A 12731-nucleotide genomic window follows, 5' to 3' on the forward strand; every position below is an offset into this window, starting at 1 on the left:
GGGCTAAAACCAAGTGCAGAGAGAAATCTGGGCACGAACCATTAGCACAATGGTCAGACCGCCGAAAACCGCCCAATTTTTTTTTACTAAAATGCTGCAGCATCAACCCTTAAATCCTTGGACTCTGTATATCACTCTGCCCTCAGATTCATCACTAATGATAGATACGACACTCATCACTGTGTCCTTTATGATAACTGGTTGGTCCTCACTGATGGAGAGGCGCAACAAACACTGGTATTTGTACACTTTTAAGGTCCTTATTGGTATATGGAATTTTAGTACCTATGGAAACCGTTCTAGTGATTGGCTGGTCCTTACGGTCCACCGAGTTTGCTCGGAACAGGATAAATCTGCATTTTGCTATGATGCCCTAGCTCATGGAATTAACTCCAACCACCCTTAAAGCTTGAGATGTTCCCCTCTGTTGCAGAGTTTAAGCAAGTCCAAGCATTGTCAATCAAGTTGTACAATTTAGTTGTTATCCGTACTCGTCTTATTGTTATGATTTTATATGGCTTTTTTTGCTTAACTCTGTGTGTACACTCGACGTGACTGTAAATGAGGGAAACCTCAGATGCCTTTCGAGTTTAAATAAAGGTTTGAAATTAAATGAAAAACACACTTATTCAATCAATATGTGAAGAAGAAAAAAATAACAAAATACCTACTTATTTTACTAGTATGCACTCTGCTACTAAGGAATCTACCTTGCCTATATTACTACCTACTATATGTACTACCTACCTACTATGTCTAATACTACTATGTACTCAAGACCATGATAGCACTCAAGTTTTACACTGTTTGACGAACAATCTTACTCGCGCTTAGCTGCCCGAATTGTACCCTTCCTGCTGACTTGTACAAAACTTGTAAGTCACTTTGGATAAAGCGTCCGCTTAAATGACTAAATGTAAATGTAGACATTTTCTGACAGCAACAGATACAATCCAGGGCCCACTTTGGCCTGCAGGGGGCATGGGTGTGAATCAAGCCCCTAACTCCGATCCCCACACAGGTTCACAGGTCATCCCTGTGGTCCGCAGCTCACCTGGTGCAATAGGTGGGCAGGTCCCAGCTGACCCTCTGGCCCTTGGTCTGAGGGGAGGGAGACGTGTCACTGGAGCTGGGGGTGGGGGTGGTCTGCCGACGGGTGCGCTTGGGCGGAGGGGACAACCGTGGGCTGCTGGAACTGCTGACATCGCTGCTGGGCTCCTTCTGTGGGACAGAGACACACGGATACAACCGAGTTTAGAGGGGGGAGAGACACACCTAGAGGGGGGAGAGAGGCGAGGGGGACAGAGACACACCTAGAGGGGGGAGAGGGGCGAGGGGGGACAGAGACACACCTAGAGGGGGGAGAGGGGCGAGGGGGACAGAGACACACCTAGAGGGGGGAGAGAGGCGAGGGGGAGCGACACACCTAAAGGGGGGAGAGAGGCGAGGGGGGAGAGACACACCTAGAGGGGGGAGAGAGGCGAGGGGGGAGATACACACCTAGAGGGGGGAGAGGGGCGAGGGGGGACAGAGACACACCTAGAGGGGGGAGAGGGGCGAGGGGGAGAGACACACCTAGAGGGGGGAGAGAGGCGAGGGGGAGAGAGACACACCTAGAGGGGGGGAGAGACACACCTAGAGGGGGGAGAGGCGAGGGGGGAGAGAGACACACCTAGAGGGGGGAGAGAGGCGAGGGGGACAGAGACACACCTAGAGGGGGGAGAGAGGCGAGGGGGAGAGACACACCTAGAGGGGGGAGAGAGGCGAGGGGGAGAGAGACACACCTAGAGGGGGGGAGAGACACACCTAGAGGGGGGAGAGAGGCGAGGGGGACAGAGACACACCTAGAGGGGGGAGAGAGGCGAGGGGGACAGAGACACACCTAGAGGGGGGAGAGAGGCGAGGGGGACAGAGACACACCTAGAGGGGGGAGAGAGGCGAGGGGGACAGAGACACACCTAGAGGGGGGAGAGAGGCGAGGGGGGACAGAGACACACCTAGAGGGGGGAGAGAGGCGAGGGGAACAGAGACACACCTAGAAGGGGGAGAGAGGCGAGGGGGACAGAGACACACCTAGAGGGGGGAGAGAGGCGAGGGGGACAGAGACACACCTAGAGGGGGGAGAGAGGCGAGGGGGACAGAGACACACCTAGAGGGGGGAGAGAGGCGAGGGGGAGAGACACACCTAGAGGGGGGAGAGAGGCGAGGGGGACAGAGACACACCTAGAGGGGGGAGAGAGGCGAGGGGGAGAGACACACCTAGAGGGGGGAGAGAGGCGAGGGGGGACAGAGACACACCTAGAGGGGGGAGAGAGGCGAGGGGGACAGAGACACACCTAGAGGGGGGAGAGAGGCGAGGGGGAGAGATACACCTAGAGGGGGGAGAGAGGCGAGGGGGGACAGAGACACACCTAGAGGGGGGAGAGAGGCGAGGGGGGACAGAGACACACCTAGAGGGGGGAGAGAGGCGAGGGGGACAGAGACACACCTAGAGGGGGGGAGAGACACACCTAGAGGGGGGAGAGAGGCGAGGGGGGACAGAGACACACCTAGAGGGGGGAGAGGGGCGAGGGGGACAGAGACACACCTAGAGGGGGGAGAGAGGCGAGGGGGAGAGAGACACACCTAGAGGGGGGAGAGAGGCGAGGGGGAGAGACACACCTAGAGGGGGGAGAGAGGCGAGGGGGAGAGAGACACACCTAGAGGGGGGAGAGAGGCGAGGGGGGACAGAGACACACCTAGAGGAGGGAGAGAGGCGAGGGGAACAGAGACACACCTAGAGGGGGGAGAGAGGCGAGGGGAACAGAGACACACCTAGAGGGGGGAGAGAGGCGAGGGGGAGAGACACACCTAGATGGGGGAGAGAGGCGAGGGGGAGAGAGACACACCTAGAGGGGGGAGAGAGGCGAGGGGGAGAGAGACACAACTCAGTTTAGAGGGGGGAGAGAGAGGGGGACACACCTCAGTTTAGAGGGGGGAGAGAGAGGGGGACACACCTCAGTTTAGAGGGGGGAGAGAGAGGGGGACACACCTCAGTTTAGAGGGGGGAGAGAGAGGGGGACACACCTCAGTTTAGAGGGGGGAGAGAGAGGCGAGGGGGGCTTTTAAGGAGCAGACAAGGAGGCAAGAGGCATCGATAAGAGGATAGATTTCACCCCCAAACAAATCTATTCAAGCCTTGTTCTCACAGATCAAACATTTCTTGGGAAATAAAAGGTAAGTGTGGCACTGTAACAAGTACAACCTTTAACCAAATTCAGTGAACGTCATTATGGAAATACATCAATGGTGGTAGAATATAAGAATGCAGTACCGAATCCACAGTAGGGGAGGAGCCAGGTACCCACACAGACACACACACAGCCAGGTACCCACAGTCCACACACACAGCCAGGTACCCACACAGACACACACACAGCCAGGTACCCACACAGACACACACAGCCAGGTACCCACACAGACACACACAGCCAGTAAGACTGTCACACTGTCTGCATCATAATAGAGTGAGGACTAGTACCACATTATGTCCTTGACGCTCCTCGACCTTCACACAGTCTAAAAAGGCTCATCTCCCCCCACTGATAAGACAGCCTATCCTCACCGTTGTCACAGGCAACGATCCGAAGCGCCTGCAGGGAGGTTTTGCTTTGGCTGAGACACGACTGACCGAGATGCCATGTGCCGTCGCCCGTCAGAGAGCAGCACGTGCCACACAGGTTGCTCTGCGTGGCGCTCCTCTGTCCTCCTCGCTGCCCATCCTGAACCCTTCACGGTGTATATCACACCCAAGACCCAAGATCTTGACAACTGAACATTCCAACGATGATGTAACAACAATAGCCACTGGACGGTCAGGGATTTCCGAAACAACATTCTTTAAAAGAAAAAAGATTTAAATAAACATTTTAAAAGATGCTTACTCCCGGGTTCAAATGCATCTTACTTTTGAAATATCTATAAAGAGATATTAGTACGGTATGTACTTCTGTTCTGTGACCTACACACTCTGCATTGTTTTCTCATCAGTTTGTCATTAGCCAAGCCCTTGCTTGCAAACTGCTCTGAACTCAGTGTCTCGCTCTCCAGACTCCGCTGCTCTGTGAGGAGCAGTGTTGAGGGAATGCATACCGCTCTGTCTTGGCTTAGAGTGGATCAGAGGCTGGCATGCAACCTTGTAAAAAAAAGAATTATATTTATTAAATTGGTAAAACTGAGTCTTTGTGGTCAGAACTACAACCCACCAATACTAGACATGGCTATGTCACCAGACAGGCCGTGGGTCTTCATTTTACTCTACCAAGAACAAATTATGCACTGAAGAGAACCGTAATGTATAGAGCTGCTGCATACTGGAATTGTGTATACCTGTAAAGATAATGATTATCAGCAACAAATGTAGTTTTAAGAAAAAGTTGAAAAACGCTGTTATGAATAATGAAATACAGTTGAGTTATTGATTTATTTAGTTAGTATTGTATTTATGGTTAGAGTATTTTTGTGTTGATATTTTGAAGATATTGAGAATGTACTTAAGCTAAAGTGTTTACATGTTTTTATTGTTGTTTTATTACTCCAATGTTATGATGTTAATGATAAGTTATGTGTTCGGACCCCAGGAAGAATAGTCTTTCACCCATGGGTGTGTAGACTAATGGGGATCCATATAATAAACAAATAAACAAAACTAGTGAGTAATACAAAAATAAATTAAGTCAAACTCCTTGAGTACATGAACCACAACCTGACTGTCAGTCAGACACAGAGTGGCTAATGGGGAGAAGCCTGGTTGTGGGGCCGCAAGGGCACAAATCAGAATCATAATGGTCTACACTTGCAGAAGTGTGGGCTTCATGTAGGCTATAGTTGCTGCTCTGTGTCGCACACTCACACATACACACACTCCTCTCCTACTGATTTCTCCCCCGTACATTAGCTACAGGAGGGCTCCGTTTCTGTATCCTGGACAGAAACATCCAAATGCTGGGATGTTGATAGGGGGGTAAGAGACAGAGGCCCCTACCCTATCAATGCCAGGAGGTTACCAATGATTGGTCAACTGAAAAAAGACAAAATGGAGAATAGAAAGAGGAAAGGGAGGAGCTGAATGTGCCAAACTCTGCAACTTGTTTATGATTTATAAGAAGAAAAAATCAAGCTCACAGCTGGAGAGTGAAGTTACAGAACAAGCAGCAGAAATGTATAGTGATGATGCTGCTTTGACCACTAGGGATGGACGTGAGTAATCCATTCCTCCATCGGTTGCCGTCACTCACGAGGGACCTCGAGGGGTTTACAAGGGAACTCGATACCAAGTACGTCCACTAAAAGTGCTTGTTTTTGCCATTGAAACAGAAATCTCACTCAAACAAAAGTCTCGCTCGGACAAAAGCAGAAGCCTGAGAGAGACTTGGAGAAGAGGATCCTACGGAATGACGTTACCACGAAAGGTTTGTTGCGTTGTAATTGGGGCTGGGCGATATGGCCAAAAATGTTATCACGATATATCACGATAACATTTTTCATATTGTTCGATAGATATATATATATATATTTTTTTATCTACTTTTTTCTCCCATTTTCTATTTTTCTCCCATCCCAATTTCGTATCGTCCAATTCTACCCTCCCCTGTCTCGAACGCCGTTAGGCCATGCCTCCCACAAGCCGGCTGCAATGTGGACTAAGCCTTAGTTACATCACATGTCCCCTCCGGTACTCGAGGAAGCAGCAGTCGCATCTTTTCACCTGCACAGCGCGATCTCTCAGCGTCGGGGGTCTGCGTTTGGAGGGCACGCCGCCCCCGTCGCTTCCTGATTCTGCTGTGCAGGCGCACCAACCGACCTGTAGGAGTCGCTGTCCACAACGTCCGATCCCCACCCACCAGCTTCCCAGCCCACCCCCTAATACTGCCAATTGTATTAGTATGAACGACCAGCCAAGCTGATAGCAATGCGGAGAGCTGGGCTCGAACCCAGCGTCTCCTGCATTGGTGGTGAGTGCCTTGCCCACTGCACCACCTAGCCGCCCGATATCGAAAATTATCTATATTTTTATTAGTATAAAAAAATAATAATAATAATTATTATTATTTAACACTTTGGGTGCCGGGAAACGCTTTACAGCGTCTTTCCCGGCCATGCTCAAGGTGCCGAGGACGCTGTACAGCGTCTTTGATCTGTTTACATCTTTTTTCGATTTTCCCCGTCTGAACTTCACCGCCGAGCTTTTGGAAGAAAATTTTAACCGGAAACTGCATTTCCTCTCAAATTTCACTAGGTGGCAGTGTCCCCCTATTTTCTAACACTATCACAATAGGGGGAATATTGTACCCCACAATGAATCTGGCATTTGATTGGCCAGCATACCTGGCCAATGTAACCACAGGTATAAAACGTTAGCGCGATCCCAGAATCTACGAGGTTTTGGAGGAGAGAGAGAGAGAGAGATAGATAGAGCGATAGAGAGAGAGAGAGAGAGATTGAGAGAGAGATTTGAATTGAGATCAGCCTATAGTCTATATTTATAGTGTTATACAGTATAGTGGTAGTATCAGACTAATTGTAAGGTTTCAGCTGTGCTTTAGAAAGTACTTAGTCGTGCTAAGTAGTAGTACTATTCGAGGGATTAGTGTGTAGTCTAGGTAGTATATTTCAGTAGTAGTAATAGTAGTTTGATCAGTTAGTAGTTTCATTTAGATCAGTATGAAGAGACGTAGTGTAGGAAAGCGAGGGGACAATCCGGCGGCGGGTCGCTTTGTTCAGACGAAGCTGGCGTTTGGACCCGCGGTTGTTCAAGCAGCAGCAGCACCAACAGCACCAACGTCTTTGGTAGCTCCGATCGGAGAGAGCCGTGAGACCGTTGCTGGGCCCAGTAACGCGTCTCTCCCCGGGACCGGGAGCGGCTCTACCCGACGCAGTTCGAGGAAGAGGAAGGCTGCCGCTGTGGTCATAGCTTCTTCATGCGAGTCAGGGGACAGCGATTCGACCGCCCACGAATCTGATGGGAGCGCCGATTGGGAACCACCAGGTAATTACACGGTCTTATATATATATATATATATATGTGTGTGTGTGAAACGTGTATTTGATGATTTACATACTGTGACTATGTAACGTTAGTTCGACAAACCAACGGCGATATGCATGTGATTGTGTGTGTGTGTGAAACGTGTATTTGATGATTTACATACTGTGACTGTCTATGTAACGTTAGTTCGACAAACCAACGCCGGCGATATGCATGTGATTGTGTGTGTGTGAAACGTGTATTTGATGATTTACCTACCGCTTATTCTGTGACTATGTAACGTTAGTTTGCCAAACCTAACGCTGATATGCATTTATTATATTCTAGCTCCGGAATCATCTGACGATGATCTCGGCTTGGGTCGGAGGTATGAGTCTGATTCATCGCACGATTCAGACGTGGGAGTCGGACACGGTGGTGGTCGACGGGGCAACGGTACGTCATGTTTACTAATGCAATGTGAATATTGTTTTGTGCATGTTCAAATCGATAGTTGAATGATATAGGATATAGTAGGGATGTAGAGTACAGGCCACGCGACCATGTGCTACAGTTAGGTTGTCTTGTGTGCGTGTGTGTGTGTGTGTGTGCATGTGCACGCCCTTTGAAGTGGCTCTTTGAAGTGTGTAGCTATCATGTAAGTGATAATAGTTGCATGCTGGGCATGATACGACGTGGTGGTGGTGGTCGACGTGGTAATTGGTATGTTGCAATGTGAATATTGTTTTGTGCATGTTCAAATCAATAGTTGAATGATATAGGATATAGTAGGCATGCAGTACAGGCCACGCTACCATGTGCTACAGTTAGGTTGTCTTGTGTGCGTGTGTGTGTGTGTGTGTGTGCATGTGCACGCCCTTTGAAGTGGCTCTTTGAAGTGTGTAGCTATCATGTAAGTGATAATAGTTGCATGCTGGGCATGATACGACGTGGTGGTGGTGGTCGACGTGGTAATTGGTATGTTGCAATGTGAATATTGTTTTGTGCATGTTCAAATCGATAGTTGAATGATATAGGATATAGTAGGCATGCAGTACAGGCCACGCTACCATGTGCTACAGTTAGGTTGTCTTGTGTGCGTGTGTGTGTGTGTGTGTGCATGTGCACGCCCTTTGAAGTGGCTCTTTGAAGTGTGTAGCTATCATGTAAGTGATAATAGTTGCATGCTGGGCATGATACGACGTGGTGGTGGTGGTCGACGTGGTAATTGGTATGTTGCAATGTGAATATTGTTTTGTGCATGTTCAAATCGATAGTTGAATGATATAGGATATAGTAGGCATGTACAGGCCACTACATTTAGTTACATGGATGTGTGTGTGTGTGTGTGTGTAGATGCCTCACCCCATGCCATTTGATGTGTGTGTGTATGTGTGTGTGTGTGTGTGCAGTGTGTGTACACACACACACACACAAGATCAAAAGACATGCATCCTCTCCAACACCTTTGAACTTCGCAGTACATGGTGAGGCCTCTATATGCAAATTCCATTGATTACAGCACACACATACACAATGGCATGGACACATGGCGAGGCCTATATTTAAATGCATGGTTGTGTAGCATATGTAAAATTCCATTGATTACAACACACACACGTGTACATGCTTTGATGGCCGCTGATTTATTTTGTGTTCACACAGCAGAACACTCCGAAACCGAATCCGGGGCCAATACAACAACATGCTTGGGTATGTACTAACTACATTTATGTATGTGTAAATGTATTACTATTGTGTTTTGTGAGACTTACTTACTGAATGAATTTAATCCAATTCAGATTCTGGCGCAGACCCTGCAGATAGTGACGCTGAGACTGGCAACGACATAGGATCACATTCTACTCCTGCAGGTAATTGTACATGGTGGTGACTGGCTGCTGCTAGAGCCTGGGCCTGGTGGTAGCTGGCTGCTGCTAGAGCCTGGGCCTGGTGGTGACTGGCTGCTGCTAGAGCCTGGGCCTGGTGGTGACTGGCTGCTGCAGGGCCTGGGCCTGGTGGTGACTGGCTGCTGCAGGGCCTGGGCCTGGTGGTGACTGGCTGCTGCAGGGCCTGGTCTGGTGGTGATGGTGGTAAATACAATGACAATGCGTTGCCCTAGTGTAATGTATTACATCATGTGATTCTAGAACTGGATGCTAGTCTGGACATGCCGGAACCTGTTGCAGGGCGGAAACGCACATCTAAGAGCGGTAAGTTGGCCTCACTCTGCACACCACTTCCAGCTCTGACCTCTGACCCCCACACCACGTCCAGCTCTGACATCTGAACCCCACACACACTCACTCATTCACTCACACAGTTTGTAACTACGTGGCATATGAATGTCTACAGTAGGGGTGTTATAGTATATTTGTATAATTGACAGGTCGTGGAGGAGCGAAGAGCAGGGCTGCGATCCGTCAGGAAGAGGAGAATGCCTGGTCTCGTGAGGGCTGGGTGCCTCAAAGGATCCCCTTCACAGCCCAACCGGGGTTGCTCCAGGACGCCAAGGCACTCAGATCTTACCGGCCTGCGAAATGGATGGATCTGTTCCTGACAGATGCTTTTCTGAACTCTATTGTTGCCCAGTCCAACCTCTACGCTGAGCAGTCCATTGCCCGGCTGGACCCCACGCTAACCAGTAGCAGGGCACTGCTTTGGAAGCCCCTCACATTGAAGGAGCTGAAGAAGTTCCTCGGACTCCATTTCCTTAGCAGTGTCCTGCGGAAGCCTCGCGTGGACCAGATGTGGACCACTGACGACATGATGTACACACCGTACTACTCTGATACCATGCCACGCAACAGGTTCCAATTGATCTGGCGATTCCTCCACTTTGCGGACAATACTTCCCTGGAGGTTAGAGACAAATTGTGCAAAGTACGCCCTGTAGTCGACCATGTAAACACGAGGTGCAAGGAGCTGTACCAGCCTGAACGCGAGCTCGCCATTGACGAGGGGGTGATGGCATGGCGAGGCCGCCTGACCTTCCGGGTCTACAACCCCAACAAGCCCACCCGCTATGGCATCAAGTCCTACTTCCTGTGCGAATCACGCACAGGATATTGCTTTTCATTTAAGCCATATTGTCGGGAAGGCTCGCTCCTGGGGGACACGGTCGTCGGTCTGCTTGGACGTCTGTCTGGGGCCGGCTATACGCTCTACATGGACAACTTCTACAACTCGGTACGTATGTCAGCCAGGCTCCGACAGTTGAGGACCGACGTCTGTGGTACCCTCAGGAAGCACCGGGGCGAGCCAGCCATCATCAAGAACATTACCAAACGTGACATCGGTGTGGGGGAGCGCATTGCGGTCAACAACAAGGAGGTCCTGATCGTGGCATGGCGCGATAAGAGAATCGTGAAGACCATCAGCAGCTTCCACGAGGACACTATGGAAAAGGCGATGGTGTGGAAGAAGCAGAAGAAGGGCAAAGCGCTGAGGGTGGAGATGCTCAAGCCAACATCAATCCTGGAGTACAATAAATTCATGAACGGCGTCGATCAGCTGGATCAAAATATATCGTACTATCCGGTTACACGTAAGACTGGAAAGTGGACCAAAAAGTTTGTGATGTATCTGATCCAAATATGTATCTTCAACGCGTTTGTCTTGTACAAAAAAAAGCACCCACAAGGGCATTACTCCAACCTCTTCCGGTTCACCAGGGCTGTGGCGCGGACCTACACAGACGGTAAGGAGAAGAAGATTCCTGGGGTGACAGCGGAGATGGAGGCGGAGGCGGAGGCAGGGGAGGAGGCAGGGGAGGAGGCAGGGGGTGGGGATGAGGAGGAGGCAGGGGCTGAGCAGGTGGGGCGTGTCGACCCTAGGGCCCCACTGGGGGACCCGCAGAGCAGATTAGTGGGTGGCTTTGTGAAGCATGTAATGGTTGCATACAAAGCCACCCCGAAGAGAAAGCTACCGTGTAGGAAATGTCGTGTCTGCAGTAGGCGTGGCATCAGGAGTGAGACCAGATATTTTTGCACATCGTGCAAAGTCCCCCTGCATCGTGACAAATGCTTCGCTCTGTACCACACAAAGAGGGATTTCTCTAAATAGTTTCTTTATTAGTTGTCATACAGAAGTACAGACTACTTCTAAATAATCCGGCACACAGAAGTACAGATTACTTCTAAATAATCCATCATTGTGTGATACAGACAGAACCATGTGTACCGGTACATAGTATAGCTAGCTGAGTGTAGTATAGTATAGTGTAGTATAGTATAGTATAGTATATTGTAGTATAGTATAGTATAGTATAGTGTATGGGTAGTTGCACTGTTTTCTGTACAAGACAAATGCGTTGAACACATGTATTTGGGCCACGGTTGTCGATATTGCATAGGCATGTTTGGACCACTTGCAGATGAGACGTTATGTTAGCGATCTAGCTGTATCGACTCCATTCATAATTTGCATTGTGTGTGTATATAGTTTTTTTTTATTTATCTTTTTCCCCCCTCATTTTTACCGTTTGCACAGAACCAATGGTTGCTGACAGTCACCCAGTTTAAAAAAGTATATACTGTAGGTAACATACCACACTTTTCTAATGCAGTCCATTGGCCTATTATTTATATACTTTGGAAGCATGTATTGGATATTTTTTGGTCCACAGATCATCTGGCGCTTCATCCATTTATCAATGGACAATGCAGTCATCGATGCGAGAGACCAAGTAAGATATGCCCTGTAGTTCATGTGACGTGAATGTTACCAGCAAACTTCTAAATGCACTGAAACAATGGTTGGTTATCCTCCAGTGTTCACTTTTTATAAGGTATTGTCTTTGTAAATTACCATAATCCTATACTGTGAATGTTACCAACAAACTCCTAAATGCACTGACACAATGGTTGGTTATCATCAGCCAGTGTTCACTTTTTATAAGGTATTGTCTTGGTAAATTACCATAATCCTATACTGTGAATGTTACCAACAAACTCCTAAATGCACTGAAACAATGGTTGGTTATCATCACAGTGTTCACTTTTTATAAGGTATTGTCTTGGTAAATTACCATAATCCTATACTGTGAATGTTACCAACAAACTCCTAAATGCACTGAAACAATGGTTGGTTATCATCACAGTGTTCACTTTTTATAAGGTATTGTCTTGGTAAATTACCATAATCCTATACTGTGAATGTTACCAACAAACTCCTAAATGCACTGAAACAATGGTTGGTTATCATCACAGTGTTCACTTTTTATAAGGTATTGTCTTGGTAAATTACCATAATCCTATACTGTGAATGTTACCAACAAACTCCTAAATGCACTGAAACAATGGTTGATTATCCTCCAGTGTTCACTTTTTATAAGGTATTGTCTTGGTAAATTACCATAATCCTATACTGTGAATGTTACCAACAAACTCCTAAATGCACTGAAACAATGGTTGATTATCCTCCAGTGTTCACTTTTTATAAGGTATTGTCTTGGTAAATTACCATAATCCTATACTGTGAATGTTACCAACAAACTCCTAAATGCACTGAAACAATGGTTGGTTATCCTCCAGTGTTCACTTTTTATAAGGTATTGTCTTTGTAAATTACCATAATCCTATACTGTGAATGTTACCAACAAACTCCTAAATGCACTGACACAATGGTTGGTTATCATCAGCCAGTGTTCACTTTTTATAAGGTATTGTCTTGGTAAATTACCATAATCCTATACTGTGAATGTTACCAACAAACTCCTAAATGC

General features: G+C 48.0%; 1 protein-coding gene across 2 annotated transcripts in view; it reads right to left on the reverse strand.

Moving 5' to 3' along the window:
* atad2b (ATPase family AAA domain containing 2B) overlaps positions 1-12731 on the reverse strand; it is a 236559-nt gene that overhangs the window by 216775 nt on the left and 7053 nt on the right. For both annotated transcript variants that reach the window (XM_084314965.1, XM_084314964.1), the window contains exon 2: positions 1055-1221. In XM_084314965.1, the coding sequence (XP_084171091.1) occupies positions 1055-1221 (167 nt within the window). The remainder of the gene's footprint in view (positions 1-1054; positions 1222-12731) is intronic.

This window comes from Notolepis coatsorum, assembly GCF_963971535.1.
Source record: "Notolepis coatsorum genome assembly, chromosome: 5".
In the NCBI taxonomy this organism is placed as follows: domain Eukaryota; kingdom Metazoa; phylum Chordata; class Actinopteri; order Aulopiformes; family Paralepididae; genus Notolepis; species Notolepis coatsorum.